Raw genomic sequence first — 24,424 nt, 5'->3', positions numbered from 1 at the left:
ATTTAGCACTGCTGTATGACACCCTAAGTGAGTTAAGCATTCTTTCAGAAGCTCTGCAAAACCGCAACATGACACTAACCTCTGCAGACAAACGTATGAGGCGTTGCATTAAATTCATTGATGCAATGGGAGAAAAACAAGGCCACAAAGTCCTTGAAGCTGAAACTGCAGTAAAAGAAGGTACATTTGGCACAGTTAATCTGACAGACAGACCAAAAATGATTTCCATCAACCGGAAACAGTTTCTCAGAAGTCTGAGTGATAATCTAACCAATCGGTTGTTCACCACTGCATCTTTTAAGGGGTCAACAGTAGTTGCACAGAAAGAGTCTGAAGCACAGTATGTTCAATTGCTTGAACAACTCCAAGTCCTTGAATGTAAAAGCTGGCCAAAAGAAATGCCACTAGGATTTGGAGAGGTGGAAATAAGGCATCTGTGCAAAAGATTCAAGCTGCACCTTAACAGTACTATTGGTGGATTCAGGGACTTCATTGAGAGCAATGGAGAAACGATACCTGATGAGCTTAGGCCTTTATTGATTTGTACAAAGGTCATTCCATGTAGCACTGCAGAATGTGAAAGGGGATTCAGTGCCATGAATCAAATTATATCCCCAACCCGCACACGGTTAATGGTTTCACTAGTAGCATCTTTGATGTTCATTCAAATAAACGGGCCACCTCGAAGGTTCTGGGATCCAACAACATACGTGACAACTTGGCTGAGAGCCCATCGCTCAGCTGAGAGCAAGATAACGAAGACAGCAAAACCAAAATACAGGCCCAGGACCAATTGGTGGGGGTTAGCTTGATGGTTTTGAATTCATACCTCATTGCACCTTACCCTAAATTGTACCCGATCCATTGCTGCATTGTACCTCGCTGTTACTATTTTTTTGTATATTGATTGACTGAACACTTTTTGTTTATGTACTCTTGACTTTATTTTATTTTATACTTTTTATCTAGCACACTCTCAGGAGCTCATACAGGAAAAAAGCATTTAATGGAAAAGTATTCTGTATTTTACTATGACAACTATTAAAGAAACTTGAAAAAAATGTAAGTGATGTTGTGTAATTTTTTTCCCCTTCTCAAAATAAGTTCACGTAAACACAAGTTGTCTGATTATTTTAAGTTTGTGTAAAACTATTTCTTTAATTGAATTAACTTAAACTAGAAAATTAAATACAAACTAAATGTAACAACAATTACATTTAAAACATTGTTTTTTTCACCATATCTGTTGACAATATAATTTCTTTATATATTGAAGGCTACATATTTTATTGCACTGTAAAATATATATATAACAATTGTATTGCATTGCACTATTTTACTGTAAAGTAATAGTGTCTTATTTATGTTTGAACACTAGGGGGTGTGAAAAACTGATTTTATATGTCTGCACTTTATGTGCTCATTTTATGCCTGTCTTCTGTTGTGAAGCACTTTGAGCTTTGTGCGCGAGGGAACATATGCGCATGCGCGCGGGACCGCGCATGCGCGCGCGCGGCGTCATTATCCTGCGTGCCGGCTCAGTCCATAATAACAACGCACCACTGGTAATGGCGATGGAACTACTGGGATTATTCATTATGTAGTACCTTCTGACTAACGTAAGGTCTATTTTAGGTCTATTTTACATAACCTAAAACATGCCTTTATATTGATCACAGCGTCATATTTTACCGAACCTAAAACATGCTTTTGGTAACGATCGCAGCTTCGTAAAACATCATGAAAATGGTCAATAATGCTGGCGCCAGGGAGTAAAGATGGGAAAATAGCGTGGCAGTCAATGAGTTAAATGCCCCTTTAAAATGAAAAATAGTGCTTGGAAAAGTACTTGAAAGTCCTTGCATTTCATTTTGCAATGTCTGTGGGAACCTTGTAATATGTCTTAACTACTAGTATGCAGTATGCACTCAACACTGCAGCACCCAAGTTTCAGCACTGTTTGATGAACATTGTTGTTTTTTTATCCACTTTTTCTCCCATCCAAATTTCGTATCGTCCAACTCAACCCTCCTCAACCCTAACTCAATTAAAGGACAACCTAAAGTACAAAGTGAAGTACAAAATGTATAGATTGCAGCTTCGAGGTAGGGATGTAGTGCAAATCCTTTAGTAATAAATTAATAAAAATGCTGGTTATTCTGTGTTTCCTTACAATATATAAAGGTTTCTTTAATGCTGGGAATTTGTTGTTTTCATGAAATACGCTGACTATGTGAGAATGATTATTATTATTATTAATTCTACCTATTAAAGAAACATGTTTTTTTTCATGGTTAAGGTCTCTCAGGGGCCTGGCTCTCTTCCATCATGATGTAGATGGCGAGGAGTTAAGATAGATTTATGAGCCTGGATACATGGATTGTAGATAAGGGGGTATAAGCCAATGTTCCTTCCGAAGCGTTTTGTACACTTGAGCGTACAGTATAATGACCCTGAAAGTGACATTGTGATAAAGCATACTGTTACGCAGCCTTGTGATATAATAACCACCATGCCGGAGTAAAGCATTGCCTTTTTCTCAAACACGGGGTTTCAAATTGGCTAATAGACACAGCTTTTGCTTTGTATTTGTTCAGGGCTGTGCTTATTATTCCAAGACAAAAATACTATTGGTAGTAGCCAGGCTAGATAGTAGTAGGCTAGATAGTAATAGGCTAGATTTAGTATTTTGCAAAACTAAAAAACAAAAAAACTGCATTCTGTACTTCATTGTTTGCATTTTGTACTTCACTTTGTACTTTAATTTGTATATTTTGTATAGTGTTATTATAGGCCTTATTCTTTTAACTTTTTACTGTATAATCTCAGGAGGCTCATACAGAACCAAGCATTTCACTGTAATGTACATGAACCTTATATGTGTGACAAATAAAACGAAACTTGAGATATCTGCACCTTTGATTAAACTGCTTACTTGCTTATATTATTTATATATATATTATTTAATTATATTGTTTACACTGCTTATTTGTATCTGTACTATAATTCTATTGCCTATATTTATGTCTTCTACTATTACCATGCCCATATCTGTACCTCCCCCCCTCCCCTATGCTGCTATGTAGGGTTGGGTACCATTTCACATTTGAACCGATACAACGGTACCTTTTTTCTGTACTTTAGTCTCTAAAAATGTAATCTACCTACCTCGGTTGCAAAAAATGTGTCCAAACTTCAAATAATTTATTATCATTATTATTTATTTTGAACAATTTGTTAATATATAATAATATAATATTGCAGCGAGCGTTGTCTGCATCTAGCTTTGTAAAGTGTAACCACACTTGCGACCGTTTTCGGCTTGCCATCGCCCCGACTGCTTTGTTGTTGAATCAAGTCAAACCCTAGGTAAGCGTGTATTGTGTGCGTGTGAACGTTGACATGAACGTGCGGCACACTTCATAGGTTTTGTTTTGCGGTAAACGAAATGTTGACGTCAGACGTTTTCTTTTTTTGCATTACCGACATTTGGCACCGGTGGATCTCACGTGAATCGGTACTCGGTATTACCGACGTGATTCGGTCGATACCCTTAAAAGTACCGGATTTGGTACTCATCCCTACTGCTATGACGCCTGAATTTCCCCAAGGGACCATTTGACCCACCCAAATATTTAGGATTTAGGAGCAGTGAGCAGCCACACAGTTTGGCGCCCGGGGACCAACTCCAGTTGTAATGCCAGTACCTTGGTCAAGGGAACAGCCTGGGCTGTGTGGGTGTGTCCAGTGTGAGGGAACGGCCTGGGCTGTGTGGGTGTGTCCAGTGTGAGGGAACAGCCTGGGCTGTGTGGGTGTGTCCAGTGTGAGGGAACAGCCTGGGCTGTGTGGGTGTGTCCAGTGTGAGGGAACAGCCTGGGCTGTGTGGGTGTGTCCAGTGCGAGGGAACAGCCTGGGCTGTGTGGGTGTGTCCAGTGTGAGGGAACAGCCTGGGCTGTGTGGGTGTGTCCAGTGTGAGGGAACAGCCTGGGCTGTGTGGGTGTGTCCAGTGTGAGGGAACAGCCTGGGCTGTGTGGGTGTGTCCAGTGTGAGGGAACAGCCTGGGCTGTGTGGGTGTGTCCAGTGTGAGGGAACAGCCTGGGCTGTGTGGGTGTGTCCAGTGTGAGGGAACAGCCTGGGCTGTGTGGGTGTGTCCAGTGTGAGGGAACAGCCTGGGCTGTGTGGGTGTGTCCAGTGTGAGGGAACAGCCTGGGCTGTGTGGGTGTGTCCAGTGTGAGGGAACAGCCTGGGCTGTGTGGGTGTGTCCAGTGTGAGGGAACAGCCTGGGCTGTGTGGGTGTGTCCAGTGTGAGGGAACGGCCTGGGCTGTGTGGGTGTGTCCAGTGTGAGGGAACAGCCTGGGCTGTGTGGGTGTGTCCAGTGTGAGGGAACGGCCTGGGCTGTGTGGGTGTGTCCAGTGTGGGTGTGTCCAGTAGATCAGTCCCCGAAGCCTGTTTTTGGACTTCGAACTTTGTCTTTCGACGACTTCGACTTTTTCTTTTATTAAATCAACTTTCTTTAATGACTATAACTCATCAGTTTTTTTTACTATAATATTAGTGTAGCCTAATCTGTATCTGCAACTGTGACGAAAAAACCCATTGGAACAGAATGAATAGACAAAAAAAAATTGTATTTTATTTTATTAAAAATTTAAAAAAATCGAATGTTGATTTTAGAATTTGAATGCCAACATAACGAACGAAGGTCCGAACGTTCAAACGTTTTGGCTCAGCCCTAGTGTCCAGTGTGAGGGAACAGCCTGGGCTGTGCTGAGTGAGGATGAAGTGTATCGATCCACACAGCATCATTAGTACGCTAGGACATTGCGGCCAGGGTTCCAAAAACTCCTAATCTACCCTTATTAAAATGATTTTTGTACTATTTTTTTTTTATTTTTTTTTTCCAGAGGTATTTTCTGGTGGGGAGCAATCAGGCCCAGACCAAACATCGCGTCCTGAAGATTGACCGGACCGAACCCAAGGACCTGGTGATCATCGATGACAAGGTGAGCGGGGCTGAGCGGAGCTGTTGCCACCGTTGGTACAGTGGGCCTGTATCTGTTATGTAATCCAACGGCCTGGGGAGGAATTACACTCTCTCTCTCTCTCTCTCTCTCTTTCTCTGCCCCCCCCCTCTCTCTCTGGGAATGGGAGGGGCTGAGCCCAAGTCTCTTTCTTTCTCTCTCCTCTCTCTCTCACGCTCCATAACCCACCCTTCTCTCAATCCCCCTCCTCACCCGCTACTTTACTTACTCCCCTCTCTGCCCCCCCCCCCCTTTCCCTTGTCATGTGTATTCGTTGTTGTCCTTCATTGTTAGTTGTAATTTGTTTGTCAATGTCTAGTCTGAGTTCCCCCCTCCGAGAGGGCAATGAAATATATTTTTTAAATATTTTTCTTATTTTACTACACTTTTTATTTAATTTTGTACTGTAAATAGTTAAAACATATAATAAATAATAAAGTTGTCCCCCGAAGAGGGGGGGTGGATGGAGTGCCCTTAAAAAAAGGGCCCGGAAAAAGCAAAAAAAAAAAAAAGGAGGGGCTGGGCCTGAGTCTCTCTCCCCCCCCCCCTCTTTCTTTCTCCTCTGTCTTTCTCTCTTTTCTTCTCTCTCTACTAGGGTGACCAGATGCAAAAAGTCCAAAAGTGGGACAACAGTAAGATTTTGGTGCGACAAAGTGGGACAACAGTACGATTTTGGTGGGACAAAGTGGGACAGATAGATAATGTACATTTTTTTATTAGAATAACTGCCATGGTCTTCACTGAATAGATTTAAATCAAAGGTTAAAGGTTAAATCAAAATAAATACAAATTAAATACCACCTAACATCTGTTTTAAATATTCAAACGTCATCACTTGACAGGAATGTCTTGTGTTTGATATTCCCTGTTAACACAGAACTAGGGAAAACAGTGTAGTATAATACAAAAATAATAATACAAATAAATTGTGTTTCTATATTAGAATAACTGCCATGGTCTTCACCGAATAGATTTAAATCAAAGGTTAAAGGTTACCACAGTCGGCTGACCTGTATGAATGGGAGTGTACTGTGTGATAGACACTTGTTATCTCAGCTGCAGTGACCTTGTCCGTCTGACTATCATTGTTTGGTTTAAAAAGAAACTTATCGATAGATCTGGATGTTTCTTTTTGGTGAGCCACTTTCAAGTGAGACTCACGTCCACTGTGGCGCTTCAAGTTGTATTCTCCTCCATGCGCAATTGAAAACGAACGATGACACAAAACACAGAAAGCCTGCTGCGGATTGCCTGCCATCTGCCTCACCCAGTCATGTGTCGTTTGCCAGTCTTGGTTGTAACTGCAGGTCCGTTTCTTTTTACTGCTTTCCGTCTTGAACTAGTTCGCTTGTAATGTTGTTGTGTTTTTTTTGACCAATCAGATTTGCAATATGAGGTAGCGTCACGACTCAGTCTCAGTCACGTCACAAGCAGGCAAGCAGCACGCTAAAGTACTATAACCAATCAGAGCAATGTGTGTGGACAAGAGGCGGGTTGCTACGTTTACTGTCTGTAGGGAGGGGCTTTTAGACTAATTTTTTTTTTGGCTTCGAAAAGAGGGACATCCTCTCAATATGAGGGACGCGGGACATTTGGTCAAATGGTGGGACAGTACAACCAAAAGGGGGACACCTGGTCACCCTACTCTCTACCCCCCCCTCGCTCTCTCCCCCTCTCTCTCGGAGAATAGGAGGGGCTGAGGCTGAGCCCAAGTCTCTCTCTATCGCTCTCTTTCTTTTTCTTTCTCTCTCTCCTCTCCCTCTCTCTCACACCCAGAATAGGAGGGGCTGAGCTGAGTCTCTCTATCTCGCCCTCTCTTTCTCTTTCCTTTTCTCTCCCATTTCTCTTTCTCTCTCCTGTCTTTCTCTCTTTTCTTCTCTCTCTACCCCCCCCTCTCTCTTTTCTACACTGCTCATTATCACGATCTATGAGGTGAGAGTTGATTTGTTTGTTGTCACTGTGGGTGATTATGAACATGATGGGTTTTTTATTATGAAGTATTCATTATAAAGTATCCATCACCCCCCCCCCCCCCATTTCTGTAGATATGAGACCCCTCCCCTGTGTGATTGTTTTGTGCAGAATGATATCATGAAGTACTCTGTGATCACTTGAAGCAGCAGGAGAAGCCATTCCTTTCACGTTCTCTTGGGTCATATGCAGGGATAATAGCATGGTTTAGAATATAATATAATGGAATAGAGCCTCGCAAATTGTGCAATGGAGATCACTATGCTGCACTGTATCCATGTCCCCTACCACTGTTTTGCACTTACTTATTTATTTATCATTATTATTATTTTGTTGTTCCTATTTGTGAATAATCATGCACTGAAATGTCAAATCACGTTCCATTTGTACCTGTACAATATGGTGAATAAAGTAATCTGAATCTGAATCTGAATCTGAATCTGAGCCCTACAAAGATTATTAAAAAAAGAATAAAAAATAAAAAAAAAAGCAACTAAAATGTTGTGTGGTCAAGTTCCTTTATTATAATCCCCTTGGGGGAAATAGAATAGAATAGAATAGAAAACTTTATTGCCATTTCAACACATGGTTGATTGGGATTTGTCTTGGTGCCAAACATACAGTACATACAGAATAAAAACATACAATATAAAAACATACAAGAATACATGCAATGCAATCCCTAAAGTAGAAGTATTTCACAAACAATAAAAAAAAAAATGCTACAGTGCCTAAAAGAGCTCAGTGCTCCAATTTAAAGTGCACATTGCCTTAAAGTGCCTATCGGCTGGTGCTAGCCCTTATAGTACAAAGTGCCTGTGCATTAGGGGGGGGGGGGGGGGGGGGTCGGGTCGGGTCGGGGGATCTCCAGTGTATTGCAGGTCTATGGCTGAACGTACTCCTCATCTTGGCTCAACCACAAGTACGGTAGTAGTGTTTATTAGGTTAATTCTATAGAATTCCTGCGTGGTCAACGCCAACCCCTCCCACACCACCACAGAGGTAGGCGAGGGTTAGCCTGTAACGGTGTCTCTCGTTAATCTCCCACATTTCAGGTTTAATTTTCCAGCGTCTTTGCCGCGAGCCGCATCGCAGGCATTCCTTCACACATTCCTATTGAAATATATACGTGAGGGACGATATGGACTAAAATAATAGGCCTATTTAATCCATTGAAACCGGGAAACACATTTGTGTGTATATGCAGGCTATATAATGCAATAATAATTACTGTTCACCCGTTGCAGGGATCTAGTAGAGAGCATATTGGCAGCAGTTAGTCGATCTTAAGCTTTCGATCGCCTTGACGGAGATCAATTCAAACGCTCTTTCAGAAAATGTGTCGTTTCCGGTGGCAATGGGGCTTTCAGTCTTATACAGTCATTTAGCCTCAAAGAAGTGAGTGATTTGTTAAACATTTTTACTCTGAAGACCAACCGCTTTATTTCACAAAGACAAATTCTTCTAGAACTCATACTGGTGCCGTATCGTAGGGGTCAGCGGCGTGGCGGGTGAACCAGTAGACTGGGTAGGAATCCGTGCCAAGGTAGAGATTTAACTCTACTGGGTGTAGATTTAGATTTTTTTTTATTGTCGCAGCTTTTTTAAACGTACATACATTCAGGAAAAACCTGAGAAGCTTGTTTTTCCCGGCTCCTCGACCGTAGTAGATTTGTAAACATAATACACAATGTATATTCTATTTATACAAACTATAACTATAAGATATAACTATAAACTAAAACTATAGACTAAACATATGATCAGGTGAGGGGAGAGGAAAGGAGGATACAGAGGGGGTGTTAACAAAGGCTTTGAAGGGCGGTCAGGTGGCGTAGCGGAGATTGTGCTCATCACCAATGCAAGAGGCTGCGGTCTCGACTCCCGTAGAGTCAGCATTGCCTTGGCTCGGGCTTATCGCTATTCTAACTCGTTTGGCTAAGTTGGGGAGCCTTGTGGACAGCGACCCCTACAGTTCGGTCCGGGCGCCTGCTCAGCAAGGGTAGGATCTGGAGAGAGGTAGTGCGACCTTCCACACGTTACACTCTCCCGGTGAGAACCTGCGCGGCCAGGCTGGCTGCCGGCTGGCTACACATGCGTTGGAGGAAAGCATGTGACAGTCTCCGGCCTCTCGGACCAACAGTAGGGGAAAGTGCGCAACAACCAGGAAGGGGGTTGGGAATTGGTATAACGACTAACAGTGGTGTTCTGAAGGTCCAGATTAACACTGAAAGTCTGCGTTTATTATTTTGTATAACTTGTATATTGCTTATATATATAAGATATATATCTTTACGCCATCCGTTTGCATAATAGTATTCTTCGCTCGCCTCATTGGGTCCCGCCCTTGACATTGGAGGCGCCAGTGACGAGCCCCCCAGACATGGTTCTAGACATGTTCAGACAAGTTCAGACTTGCCCATAGCAGGCGCATTGATTCCGGACAGGTAAATCGGCTGAGCCCTATAGAAATCAGTCTGAGTATATATATGGTGGATGGTGCAAGCAGCCGCGAGTCGGCAGTATCAGAACAGGAGAAGCAGCAGAGCGAGAGCGTGATACGTCCGGTACAGTTGTACACAGACCTACCAGCAGTGTATCGTTACAGATAGCTAATGGCTACTTAGATACGACTATAATATTGTAGAGCCATTATTGGCGCAGTATAGTGACTTGTGTAAGCGAAGTAACGTGGAGAAACGTATAGTTAAACCCAGCGGCGTTTGGATATAACTACTCATTGAAGACAGTCTGCGGGTTAGCTTCCAGTACAAACGAAGCTAGCTAGCTACCATCTATGCCAACAGGCTTTTGGATTAATAGCTATTAACCCTGCCATCGGGCGCTAGGATTACAAGGACCGGTTCCGTACGAGACCCCTTTTCTTCCAGCGACGACAGGATTATCCGACCAGTCTACAATTCCTCCGGAGCTTGGAGCTCCAGAGGGAAACCATTGTCTCCAGCGACCCCTGCTTTTCCCCGTATCGCCTCGTTTCTTCTCACTCCCTGCAGAGCTCCGGTCGAGTATCCGTAACCTAGGAACTATTCATTACCGCTGACTTTGATACTCTGACATTCTATTATTAAAGGAGAACCGTGATAATTCAGATGTATGTTGCTATGACGATTAAAATGCTTATAAACCAGGTATCCTTGTCCCCGCGCCGTCAATTGAGTGTCCGCCATTTTGTCTAACTATACTGTCTGGCTATTAATATTCTTTAGTAGTGGTTTAATCTAAACAATCTTTAATACAGTCCGGGTTGTGTAGCCCCTTAGCTACAAGTGGGATGGGAGAAAAATCGGAAAAAGGAGGGGGGAAAAGATAATAAAAAAAATAATAAAAAAGGGCTTTGAAGGGAAATTCCACAGTGTTCATGTCTTTGTTAGATTAGATTAAAATGTATTGTCAACATACAGCACAAGTACAGTACAATGAAAATAAGTTTGGTATCCAACCAGAGTGCAAATGTAACAGTAAAGTGCAACAGTAATCTACAATGTACAGGTGATTAAACTGGGTATAAAATATATAAATTAGTACTACTGAGCAATGGTGCTAATCAGATGTATGTACAGAGTTGTAGTATTACTATGTACAGTGATATAAAGACACTATGGTAGGATAGATATATTTACATGGTGAGAATAAATATATATATATACACGGTATATACAGCATTATTGTACATGCTATCATACAGAGATATAAGATAAGATATTCCTTTATTGATCCCCTTGCATAAATTCAGGCATCATAACGGCGGGCGGGGGGGGCGGTACAAGTACAAGCAGGGTAATAGCATAAGACATATTACAGGCAATACAATTATAGTATCTGAATATACGCATATGTGCAACTAGGCAGTGTAGTCAAAAGGTGCAGATGAGTGGCCTGAAGGTTAGAGAAGCGGGTTTGTGACCGGAAGTCGTCGGTTCGAGCCCCGGGACCGGCAGGGAAAATTTGGAGCGGCTGAAGTGCCCTTGAGCAAAGCACTTAACCCCCAACTTCTCCAGTGGAGTTGCTCAGTGGCCAACGGTGTCAGACTGTGGTTGTACTGGGCAGCAGCTCCCAGGTGTGAAATGGAACTGTGTGAATGTGAAGCAGGGCGTTCCTGAAAAAGAGCATCTGTGCTCAGCGAACCTACCCTGGGTAAATAAAGGCTAAACAAACAAAAACAAGTGTCTGTGTGCCCTATCAGGCATGAATATGGACAAACATGTCCAAACTCTGACTCGCAACTGTTTCTTTCACTTAAGAAACATTTCAAAACTCCGGTCCATCGTATCGCACAACAAACTGGAAATGGCCTGTATCTCTTCCTTCCAGACTCGATTATTGTAATTCACTCTTCATCTGTCTAAATAAAAAAATCCATTGATCAACTTCAGTTGGTCCAAAAGCTAAAACGCTGCCGCCAGGCTACTCGCAACGTCAAAAAAATCATGCCACATCACCCCCATCCTTGCTTCCCTGCACTGGCTCCCGGTAAACACCAATCAATTTCAAGGTCCTGGTGTTTGCCTACAGAGCCCTCCATGGGCCCCCCCCCCACATTAACGAGCTCATCCACCCACTCTCCTCCAGCCGGTCACTGCGGCCATCCCATCAGGAGCTCCTGGTGGTGCCCAGGACCAGACTCGAGACAAAAGGGGACCGAGCCTTTGCGGTGACTGCAGTCCCAAGGCTCTGGAAAGCCCTCCCCTTAAACCTGAAAACTGCTCCCTCAGATCTCATCTTTAAAAGGCAGCTAAAAAGCCACTTCTACAGGCAGGCCTTTTAAACACCCATAGCCGTTTTCTCTCCGTTCAGGTGTCCGTTTTGTTCTTGTTTTTGTTTTAGTTTTTCGTTGTCTATTCTGGTATTTTAGCAAATCTTTTATGTTTTCTTTTCTCTTCACATGTATTATTTTTCTTGTATTTTCTACTGATGCTATGAAGCACTCTGTGCACTCGTGCTGAGAAGGGCGCTATACAAATAAAGTTTTACTTGATTGATTGATTGATTGAAAACTTTATTAACAGATTGCAGAATGGGTACAATACAGTACAGCTCAATACACACAATTGTTAAGGGGATGCAGACCAGAGAAAGACTTTCGTCTTGTTTACATCAGGGTCCCCCATTTTCAATTAATCTGGACATATATGACATACATGACATACAGATAGTCAGTACTGCTACATCTATACATTTATGACATACCAGATTTGCAAATACAGTACTGTTTGTGATACAGAAGGAGTCAGGAAAAGGGAGTATATACATTTGACGTAGAAACTGTACATTGGAGGAGGTTGGGTGGGGGGGGGGTTGGGTACACTGGGATATTGACAACCATACTGGGTAATCTACATTGGAGGTGGTTGGGGGGGGGGGGGCACACTGTATATACAAGCAAAACTGTACATTGAGGGGGGGGGGGGGGAGACACTGTACAAATTGTACATTGGACTATTGACAACCATACTAGGTAAATGACTGTACATTGGAGGGGGTTGGGTTAGGATATTTACAGGGGCCAGTGTTGAATTGCAGTCTCCCGTAGGTGTCCCTTGAGAGAGGTTTTGAAAGTGGGTAGTGATCCACATTCCTTTACTTACTTACTTACTTACTTACTATCAGTTATATTCTACGTTACAATAAATATGGTCAATCAGTGTTTCCCACAGGATTTTGTGAGACTGTGGTGGTGGGTGAACCTCTGCCCCTCTAGGGGGGAACTTTTTTTTCTTCTTTTTTTAAAGTTAAATGCATCAATCTGGTGCACTTTGAGAGCAAAATAAAGAGGCTAGATGATCTATGATAAACTTTGTGCTCAAAACACAAAATCGACTAGAGCATACATTTGAGCCATCAAAGAAATGAAGCAAAAGTGGTTACCTGTGTTGAACTGGTTTATTTTTTAGAAAATAAAAAAATATACTGGATTACTATTACGACTACTACCACTGCCAATACTACTGATACATCCCTATTGGCAAACTTTACATTAAAAAAAATATTTAAAAAATAAAAAAATTTGGCGGGCCTCCACAGTCTAGGTAATTAATGGGAAACACCGGTCAATGATGTGCGTTACATGCAGGTAAATTCAGACGGATATGTAAATGGTGTGATTGTCTCGTCTGTTCCTAGCATGTGTACAGCCAGCAGGAAGTCAATGAGCTCCTGGGCCGTCTGGACCTGGGCAACCGCACCAAGATGGGCCAGAAGGGCTCGTCGGGCCTGTCCAGGGCCGTCTCCGCCTACGGCATTGTGGGTAAGTCGGGTCCTTTTCCGTCTGGGGTCGAGTCATTGTGTATGCGGCGCCGATGTGAACATTGTGGCCGATACCGATATTAATATTGCTGTTCTGGCCGATACCGATATTTACCGATGTCGATATCTCTGTATAGAAAACACTTTTTTATGATAATCACGAGGTCCAAGTGGAGAAGCCCCAGCTATTTTCCAAAACGATTTTTTTTGTAACGGTTGTAATTTATTTTCAGAAATGTTTAAACAATTTAAGACCAAAACATGAAAAAAAAATATATATATATATTTTTTAAATTAAAATCGGCCCTATTTTGATATCGGACCGATACCGATGTGTAAAAAAAATGACCATATATACCGGCCGATATATCGTGCATCACTAGGGGGGGTTAGTCGAGAGTTACGGCGGATGACTCCACATGGGGCACACAATGAATGAATGAAAAACTTTATTTTTGAACATGTATTCTCCATATCCCTCCAAAAAAATCACAGTATCTAGCTCCGTCAAACGGAACAATCATAATAAAAATTAAATAAAATAATTATAAACAAAGTCAAGAGCAATGTATTTAGTTAGTTGACATGTTCAAAAAGGGAGTAGAGGGAAGCTAAGCGTATTGATCCCTACCCCCTTACATTTACATTTGTTCTTCCATACATTTTTACTAGATATAACATAATTTAGTATAATACATTATAGTGTTGTGAAGGGCCAGATTAAACTGAATATATATATGTATCGTTTGATATACTTTGTATATTATTTATATATATACACGGAATATCCCTTTACCTGCGTTCAGACCAGAGTAATATTCGCTCTCCTATTGGACAGCGCCCCCAGGCGCCAACGCGCAAGCCCCCAACGGCAAGTTCAAAGACAACTGCAGGCATGTCAGAACATGCCCAGAGTCAGCGTAGTAATACGAGACAAGGACTGAGGTTGGGACTAGATATTCACTTAAGTATAAATACGGCGCAGGTGTAAACAGCAGCGCTTCGTTCATTCAGTACCTTACCCACCTTCACCACGAGTCAACGTGCAAGTGAAGTGAGCAACCTTGCGTCTAAATAGAGCATTGAGAACCGCGTGCGAATAGAATAGTAAAAGTGTCAGAGTTTAGTGAAGTAACGTCAAGTTCGACCTAGTTTAATGTGAAGTATAGTGCACAGGAGAATCGGCGTCGGCGATTGCAGAACCATTCCTGGTTGGATTATATTGCTTTGGGACCGTGACTACCGGAGAAGAGCACCGTTGATTTCCACTATCATTTGGGATTTAACCTCGTGAGGATTACCACTCGGGCCTGCCTCGTGGAAGGGGCTGGCTAGCTGTCGTCAATGCTGTCGAGCATCTTGGATTACAACTATTGCTTTTGCCTGCTGATCAAGGGAGTACAAGCACCGACTCCTGTACCTGGAGTCTCTTTATTCCTCGTTGACTCAGACGGAGTACCCGAACATTCCTCTACCCATTGTCTCCAGTTGGTACCGGTGTTGCCCTATATAATTGCTACTATACAACAGGTGGCGTCAGCTTATACCCATCGTAGGATTCCTACTATTCTTAGTGACTTATGCTCTTGACTGACTTTACGTATATTCTTCGCCATACAAGCGCGACCCTAATTCTCAATCTGTAACCTAACGTTGCCTAATAATAATAAATTACCCTCAAATAGTATTTCTGTGTCCATGCCGTGTTCTTGTGAGTGTTCACCATCTATATTTGATGTACTGTTTGGCCAGTAATTAAAGTACATAACTAGCAGTGGTTTAATATATCACAATCTTTAATACAGTCAGGGTTTTGTAACCCCTCAGTTACAATAGAATATACTTTTACTTATAATACAAAAAGAAAAAACTTGATTCGCTTGACGGCAGTACAATACAACACTACATAACACAATAAAACATAACTTTGTTTATCCGCATCAGGATACCCCAGAGAGCTCCCAGAATCATGTTATCCGCAGATATTTATACCTGACCAAAGGCATGTGGTCAGGTGTCGGATACCAGGAAGGAGATTTATGGTGCGGGGACGGCGGGAGAAGGGGTTGGAGGGAGGAGGGGTGACAGGATGTCAAGGTGAGCCAGGAAGAGGGAAGGAGGGGGGAGACACAAAATGGGTATTCGACATGATTGATTGATTGAAAACTTTATTAACAGATTGCAGAATGGGTACAATACAGTACGGCTCAATACACACAATTGTTAAGGGGATGCAGACCAGAGAAAGGCTTTCGTCTTGTTCACATCAGGGTCCCCCATTTCAATTCTTAATGACATTTATGACATACGCAACATACAGATATATATCATGACATTTGTGACATACAGATATACAGTACTGTTACATTTGTGACATACAAGATATGCAAATATACAGTACTGTTAAACAGAGATCCTAACAGAAAATATATACATACGAGGGAGAGGAAACTGTACATTAGGAGGGGGTGGGTGGGAGGGGGGGTTGGTCGGGGGGGTTTGGACATTTACGGGGGCCATACAAAGGGAAGGTGGGGGAGGTGTTAACCCTTTCACTGCCGCACTACAGAAGGTTTAACCCTTTACTATCACACTAACCGTCGGTAGTGTGATAGTAAAGGGTTAACCTTCCTTCTGTAGTGCGGCAGTGAAAGGGTTAAGACGGGACGTCTACCACATCATCCTTGGAAATGTTTTGACACCAAAACTGGTTCTGATAAGAAATGATACTTAATGGTAAGTGGACTGCATTTATATAACGGCTCATATCCACAACACTTTACAACCCAAGCCTCACATTCACCCGTTCACTTGTTCACACACTGACGCCGGGGGCGACCGCGCAAGGTGCCCAAAATACATTATTCTAGTGTCCCTTCCCACTTTATCCAATCAGGAGAGATCACTTATTTTAAGAAATCTTGCCACGCCAGATTTTCTTACTGTACTTAAATTTAAATAATTCTTTTTTAAATAATTTTTATTAGATAGATTAGATAAAGTGGGAACGGGATTACCAGACCCATGTTACCGACAAAACGCTCTTTATCAGTGATGGCTGTCAGAATGTAGAGCTATAATTCTAACATGTAGACCACTTATTTTAACAAAGAAAATATGATTTACAGCTCCTTTTTTATAGAAAATTATTTTGCACGTGCCACGTTTCCTGATTAGATTCAGACGATGCTCAATTGATCTCTCCAGTTCATATTGTAAAAATCTTCAATTCCTTTAAAATGGATATTGATTCCAAATTTCTTTTATACAATGAATGGATAACACTTTTCATTATTCAGCCCTACTTCCATCCTCCTGCCCCTTGTTGCCATGGCAACAGAGATACACATGACAGGGTGCGCTGATGGTAAGAGGATGACTGGGAGTCAGCAGGGTGGACCAAATCGCTGTTACAGATGATGTTAAATTATGCCAAGCTAGGATGAGTTGTAGTGTTGTGTGTAATCTCACAAGCCAGATGGCCTCCTCAACACGTTTGTTTATATATATATAATCAAACCATTACTTAGTGAGTCAGGATGAACATCCTTTTTTGTCTAGCTAGGAGAGTGTGTGTGCTTAATGGCACAAATTATATTGGTTACTGTGAGGAAAATCCCATATACCGTCACTTTTTAGACGTTTTGTTTTGGGATTTGAGATATGTCTAAAGAAATGAATGGTAACATTTATAGTATTTTTAAATACATATCTATAGATAGATAGATAGATAGATAGATAGATAGATAGGGGGAGGGAGAGAAAATAGAGAGAGAGGGGTGAAAGAGAGAGACAGGAGGGGGGAGAGAGAGAGACTCGCCTTCTCTAAACCATAATCGCAACTGTTTCCCATTTATTAGTCAAATAAATAAGGAAACCAAATCCAATTTAACCAATTTGTTAAATTTATTGAACACAGAACAACCTCAGTCCGTAGGCTGAATCGGCGCTTTTGAAGCAAAACAAAACCATCGGCTGGACTTGAATATATTTTTTATTCTCAAATAACCATGCATGATAACGCAGTAGGGGGGGGGGGTACAGGTAGAGGACATGATACAGGTAATAGAATTATAGTACAGTGGATAAGTAAAAATAGGTAAACAATATAATTAACTCTGGACATGTGCATTTGTGCAAGTAGACAGTGTAAAAAGGTCAATGTGTAAGATGAGGGTATGTATGCCCTCTCAGTTATATAACTTATATTTGACAATAAATATATATAATATAGTTACAATATATATATATAATCTAATAACTACTATCTAATATATATTAGGGATGTCCGATATTATCGGCCTACCAATATTATCGGCCGATATCGGCATTAAAATGTGATATCGGAAAATATCGGTATCTGTTTAAAATCTTTTTTTTTTTTTACATTTCTATAACCTTTATTTACCCAGGCAAGCAAGTAAGAACAAATTCAGATTTTATTTATTGTCAAAAGTATGCATAATGTTGTGTTAATTCCACAACAAGATATATGTAATGTTAATTACCTGAAATTATTCCATTTTTTGGGGGGGGGAAACCCTGCATATATCGGTATCGGTTGATATCGGTATCGGAAATTAAGAGTTGGACAATATCGGTATATCGGTATCGGTAAAAAAGCCAATATCGAGCATCCCTAATATATATAATCTAAAAATGCTAAATATATGTATACATGTAAGTATACAGTATACACATAAGGTGTAGTATGCATAAGGTATGTATGCCGTGATACTTCAAATATACTTCAAACGTTATATATTGTATAGGCCTATACAGTATAGTTCACTGGCGCTGTCTTGTGCCAACGAACCTTGTCTGTTACCCCAGTTTGCTGAATGGAAGGCAGTTTGTGTTATAGCACCATGACCGTCGTGGTCTCTGTTAACGCTGACCTACATACAGCGATAAAGGCCATAACGTACAGTCTCCCTCACACACACACACACACACACTCAGGCAGACACACGCACAACAGCGCGCACGCTCTTTTTGCACTGGACCAAAGTGGTTGAAAAACGTGTTAAACTCGTTTGCACGCTCTGGGGGGGCCCTCCACAGCTGTGCCCTGCTGTTTGAACCCAGTAATCCAGTAAACCCAGTAAATCTACTTTTACTTAAAGGAAAACTCCAACATTTTGGGAAACTAGCTTATTTGCCATCTACCCTGGAGTTAGACAAGAAGATGCATACCTTTTTTCTTCTCTGTGCCTGCAGTAGGAGTAGGAAGACGCGCACCGTTAGCCTAGCTTAGCGTCAGTCACTGGAAGTAGGTTCCTCCATTAGCCTAGTTCCCAACGTCTTCCTACTCCTACTGCATGCACAGAGAAGAAAAAGGTATGCATCTTCTTGTCTAACTCCAGGGTTCCCAAAATGTTGGAGCGTCCGCATTATTTCCACTCGTTGCTCATGTAAACGTATCACAGTTGATTGTGGGCGGGCGGTGGCAGATCAGTGCCTATTCACGTCAGCGAGCGAGTCCAATCAGAATGGCTTGGTTCAGTGGGGGAGGATTTTGTCTTATCTGAACTGGAGCAAAATTAGAATTTGAGACCTAGACAGTGTTCGTACAAACCCCACATTGCTAGAAAACAATGCAAACCCCTGGAAAAGGCCATTTATAAGATAGTTCCCCTTTTTAAAATACAAGATAAAAACTAAGAATCGGCTAAACCAGTTACAGACTGATGCACAGTGGTTATTGATCATGGCTTTGAACTGTGCATAGGTTGGAAGGGTATTGATCTTTTAAAGTGCGTTGAAGGATCTGAGTCACAAGCGGCCACAGAAAAGGCAGACCTTCCAAACTGGAAACAAGCCGGAGGAACCCTGAGCGAGTCGAATAGGGGCCAAGGTTCCAATCCAGTAACACTGTGATGTGAGGTGGTAGCTTTACCAATGAGAACTATTGTATATAAAAACAAATACCAATGATTATTCCGCCTCTCTCAAAACGTGTCCATTCGGTACAGGCTGATTGCTTGACCCCCCCCCCCCCCCCCCCGGGAATTGCTTTCTTGAGAACCGCGTGTCCGTCCGTCCAATCAATCAATCCACACTCACGGCACTGCCTCAGCAATACACCAAGTGTGAAGTTAATTGGATGAACGGTTCTCAAGAGAATCATGAACCTGAAGACGGACAGACTTCTTCCATTATAGTCATCATCACCCCAGTGAATTGGCGTGTAGTGTGTCATGGCCATGTTGCCTGAAAGCACACGTGACACATTTCAAAGGGTAATAATCTTGGGACTCCTGAGCCCTATTTGTTATTAATCAGCACATGTCACGCTGTTCTTCATACTGAATTTCCGCAGCTTCGGCGAGTTAGCCTCAGAACAAAAACGAATTAAATAAATAAACCCTGAAATGAACACTGAAAACGAATTAGATTAGATTCAAATGTATTGTCAACAATACAGCACAACAAGTACAGTACAATGAAAATAAGTTTGGCATCCAACCAGAGGTGCAAATGTAACGGTATAGTGCAATAAAATAAGGAGGTATATTACCGGTAATTTTCAAAAACTGGAGAGACGCTGGGCCTCGCGTTGTGCACGTGCCGCCATCTTGGTCAATTCATAGTGGACCAAAAGCAAAGGAGTTTGTTTTCCACTATGTTTAACAGTGGCCCCATTAACTTAACATTCGTTTTGTGGCTAACTGAGTAGGGAGTGGGTATCCAGTAGGGATGAGCCCGGATAATGAGATGGACACAGATATTTGTATTAATATTATTATTTGGGGGGAAATTATGTTATGAGCTCTATTGACGCAGTGCGCTCCGCCTATAGGTGCACCATCTGTTCGCCGTCAAAAAACGACCTCTAGGACTGCTGTCAAAAAACTACCTGTAGGACTGCTCTTAAATAACTACCTGTAGGACTGCTGTTAAATAACTACCTGTAGGACTGCTGTTAAATAACTACCTGTAGGACTGCTGTTAAATAACTACCTGTAGGACTGCTGTTAAATAACTACCTGTAGGACTGCTGTTAAATAACTACCTGTAGGACTGCTGTCAAAAACGACCTGTAGGACTGCTGTCAAAAACTACCTGTAGGACTGCTGTCAAACTACCTGTAGAACTGCTGTTAAATAACTACCTGTAGGACTGCTGTTAAATAACTACCTGTAGGACTGCTGTTAAATAACTACCTGTAGGACTGCTGTTAAATAACTACCTGTAGGACTGCTGTTAAATAACTACCTGTAGGACTGCTGTTAAATAACTACCTGTAGGACTGCTGTCAAAAACTACCTGTAGGACTGCTGTCAAAAACTACCTGTAGGACTGCTGTCAAACTACCTGTAGGACTGCTGTTAAATAACTACCTGTAGGACTGCTGTTAAATAACTACCTGTAGGACTGCTGTTAAACTACCTGTAGGACTGCTGTTAAATAACTACCTGTAGGACTGCTGTTAAATAACTACCTGTAGGACTGCTGTTAAACTACCTGTAGGACTGCTGTTAAATAACTACCTGTAGGACTGCTGTTAAATAACTACCTGTAGGACTGCTGTTAAACTACCTGTAGGACTGCTGTTTAATAACTACCTGTAGGACTGCTGTTAAATAACTACCTGTAGAACTGCTGTTAAACTACCTGTAGGACTGCTGTTTAATAACTACCTGTAGGACCGCTGTCAAAAAACTACCTGTAGGACTGCTGTTTAATAACTACCTGTAGGACTGTTGTCAAACTACCTGTAGGACCGCTGTCAAAAAACGACCTGTAGGACTGCTGTTAAATAACTACCTGTAGGACTGCTGTTAAACTACCTGTAGGACTGCTGTTTAATAACTACCTGTAGGACTGTTGTCAAACTACCTGTAGGACTGCTGTCAAACTACCTGTAGGACTGCTGTTAAACTACCTGCAGGACTGCTGTCAAAAACTACCTGCAGGACTGCTGTCAAAACTACCTCTAGGACTACTGTCAAAACTACCTGTAGGACTGCTGTCAAAACTACCTCTAGGACTACTGTCAAAACTACCTCTAGGACTACTGTCAACTATCTGCAGGACTGCTGTCAAAACTACCTGTAGAACTGTTGTCAAAACTACCTGTAGGACTGCTGTCAAAAACTACCTGTAGAACTGCTGTCAAACTACCTGCAGGACTGCTGTCAAAACGACCTGCAGGACTGCTGTTTAATAACTACCTGTAGGACTGCTGTCAAACTACCTGCAGGACTGCTGTCAAAAACTACCTGTAGGACTGCTGTCAAACTACCTGCAGGACTGCTGTCAAAAACTACCTGCAGGACTGCTGTCAAAACTACCTGTAGGACTACTGTCAAAAACTACCTGTAGGACCGATGTCAAAAACTACCTGTAGGACTGCTGTCAAACTACCTGTAGGACTGCTGTTTAATAACTACCTGTAGGACTGTTGTCAAACTACCTCTAGGACTGCTGTCAAACTACCTGTAGGACTACTGCTGTCAAAACTACCTGCAGGACTGCCCTGTGTCTTTGTTTGGACCCATGGAAATATTAGTAACCGTATGTCAAAAGGGAGAAAGAAGATGACGTAAATGAATGTATTCTTGCACGAGGATAATGGCTACAGGTTGAGGCACATCAAGGCAGTAATAAAGGGAAGGAACAGGCGATGTCTCTGAGGGGAGAACTCAACTTCAAAGTTCTTAGTGTGTACATACTACCAGGAGAAGACATTGCATTTCCATATGTGGAGTGAAACTGTGCCAACAGTCTGAATGTTGTGCTTAAACAATGTCCAAATATAAGACGATTCAAACTCGGTTATAAAGAAATAATTTTCACGAGGTACAGGGATGAGAAAGGGATTTGACATTCACAGGTGTTTACATTTTTATTTTATTTTCTTCATGTTTTCAAGTTCAAGTTCTTTAATAGTTGTCATACAGAAGTACAGAATACTTTCATACAAAATGCTTCTTACTGTTACGCTCCAGAGACTGTGCTAGACAAGATAGTATCAAATAACATAATAACATAATATAGCATGAATTTAGAAGAAGAAAATGAGGTCACAGTGTTACTTATTTTCTTTATGTTCTGCATATATTTGTATATATATATTTGTTTTGTAAGGTTTTAAATTAGTAAGGAATTACATAAATGTTTAGTAGTGGAAAATGGGTAGGATTAAATCGGTGTATACTTCCTACTCCTTTTTCGAACATGTAAATTGAGTTATGTTCTCTTTTTTTGTTTTGTTTTTGTTTGTACGTCTTGTAGCCAAACTGGTCGCAGCTCATCATGAACGATGTGCTTGTTTCTCTCGGCAGGCTTCGTGCGCTTCCTCGAGGGATACTACATCGTGCTGATCACCAAGCGAAGGAAGATGGCCGACATCGGCGGACACTCCATCTACAAGGTCGAAGACACCAATATGATCTATGTCCCCAACGACTCCGTCAGGGTCACACACCCGGACGAAGCAAGGTGCAGGGAAACAAATCTCTCTCTCCTCTCTCCTCCTCTGTCTCTCTCTCTCTCCCTCCCTCTCCCTCTTTCTCTCCTCTCCCTCTCCCTCTCCCTCTTCTCCTCTCTCCCTCTCCCTCTCTCTCTCTCCCTCCCTCTCTCTGTAGATACCTTTTTAGTTTATATAAATAAGTGGTCATTCAGGTGGAGACTGCTATGGTGAAAAGTAGGGATGTCCGATATTATCGGCCTACTGATATTATCGGCATTAAAATGTGATATCGGAAAATATCGGTATCTGTTTTCAAAAACATTACATTTCTATAACCTTTATTTACCCAGGCAAGCAAGTAAGAACAAATTCTGATTTTATTTATTGTCAAAAGTATGCATAATGTTGTGTTAATTACACAACAAGATATATGTAATGTTAATTACCTGAAATTATTCCGTTTTTTGGGCGGGAAACCCTGCATATATCGGTTGATATCGGTATCGGAAATTAAGAGTTGGACAATATCGGTATATCTGTATCTGTAAAAAAGCCAATATCGAGCATCCCTAGTGAAAATGTATTGTTTCAGATATATCAACATTAATTAACACACACACATATACAGTAAAGGCAAATGCACACCTCGTCCTCCGCTTGTTCTGACACTGAGGCAGTAATTCCAAAATTGTCATCCATGATATACAATATACATATTGTTAAAAAAATTATAAAAAGATAAATATATATATAGACCACATGTTAGATATATATATATATGTATGTATACATACTGTCACTAAATTTAATGGAATGGCACCATGATAATTGTATTACAAGATAAAGACATAAAAATATGTCATATCCACATTGTAAGCTTTACTGAAAAATATGATATTTTATAAATACTGTGGAATTACCTTTATTCCGTCAAAATATTGTGATATCACTGATATTGCGGTGGCCATATCACGCAGGCATGAGTTCACACCTCGTCTGCTCGACCTCGCTACTGGTACGTAGTTATAGCAACGGTCTGACTCACCGTCAGCAGCTAATCAGTGTGAGTTTGTAACAAAGGAGAGGCCTCCTGGTGAGCGGCTACATGACTCCTTGTTCTTGATTGAAAGACATTATCCCATTAACGGCTTATGTGGTTGGAATGTGTGGTTCAAATGTCAATCAGTAAGTTCATGTGGAGAAATGTAACTATTTTCAGCACTTGCCTCAAGTCTATTTAATTTAATTTGTATTATTCTGTTTCAGGGTTCATACAGGTCCTTAGAAAATATTTCGTTTTTTAATTAATAACGTCATTTAGTGGCATTTAGTAATTTATAGCGGACACTTTTATCCAAAGCGACTTACAAGTTCTGTACAACAGGTCAGCAGGAAGGGTACAACTCTTATCAGCTGAGTAACAATGTTCATCAAACAGTGTTGAACTTCAGTGCTACAGACTTGAGTGTATGCGGCACGGTGGTGTAGTGGTTAAACACTGTCGCCTCACAGCAAGAAGGTTCAGGGTTCGATTCCCGCTTGGGGACCAGGTTTCCATGATGCCAGTTACCCAGGTGGGGTATCTCCCAGGCCTTTCTGTGTGGAGTTTGCATGTTCTCCCCGTGTTCGCAAGGGTTTCCCCCCCGATAAGATAAACCCAATGGAAAAACATGCACAACAACAAGATCGCTAACGCTGTGGCGTCCTTGACGAAGGACGCCTGTCTGCTCCCGGCTGCCCTTGGGGGGG

The 24,424-nt window shown here is 41.7% G+C and overlaps 1 protein-coding gene across 1 annotated transcript in view; it reads left to right on the top strand.

Moving 5' to 3' along the window:
- The window catches only part of fig4a (FIG4 phosphoinositide 5-phosphatase a), a 490,173-nt gene that overhangs the window by 12,130 nt on the left and 453,619 nt on the right, over positions 1–24,424 (top strand). Inside the window, exons 2-4 of the mRNA XM_084313832.1 lie at positions 4,906–5,004; positions 13,135–13,258; positions 22,548–22,704. Of these exons, the coding sequence (XP_084169958.1) occupies positions 4,906–5,004; positions 13,135–13,258; positions 22,548–22,704 (380 nt within the window). The remainder of the gene's footprint in view (positions 1–4,905; positions 5,005–13,134; positions 13,259–22,547; positions 22,705–24,424) is intronic.

This window comes from Notolepis coatsorum, assembly GCF_963971535.1.
Source record: "Notolepis coatsorum genome assembly, chromosome: 5".
Classification (NCBI taxonomy): Eukaryota; Metazoa; Chordata; class Actinopteri; order Aulopiformes; family Paralepididae; genus Notolepis; species Notolepis coatsorum.
Note: the sequence above shows the minus strand (reverse complement) of the source record. Positions and strands in the feature narration are given on the sequence as shown.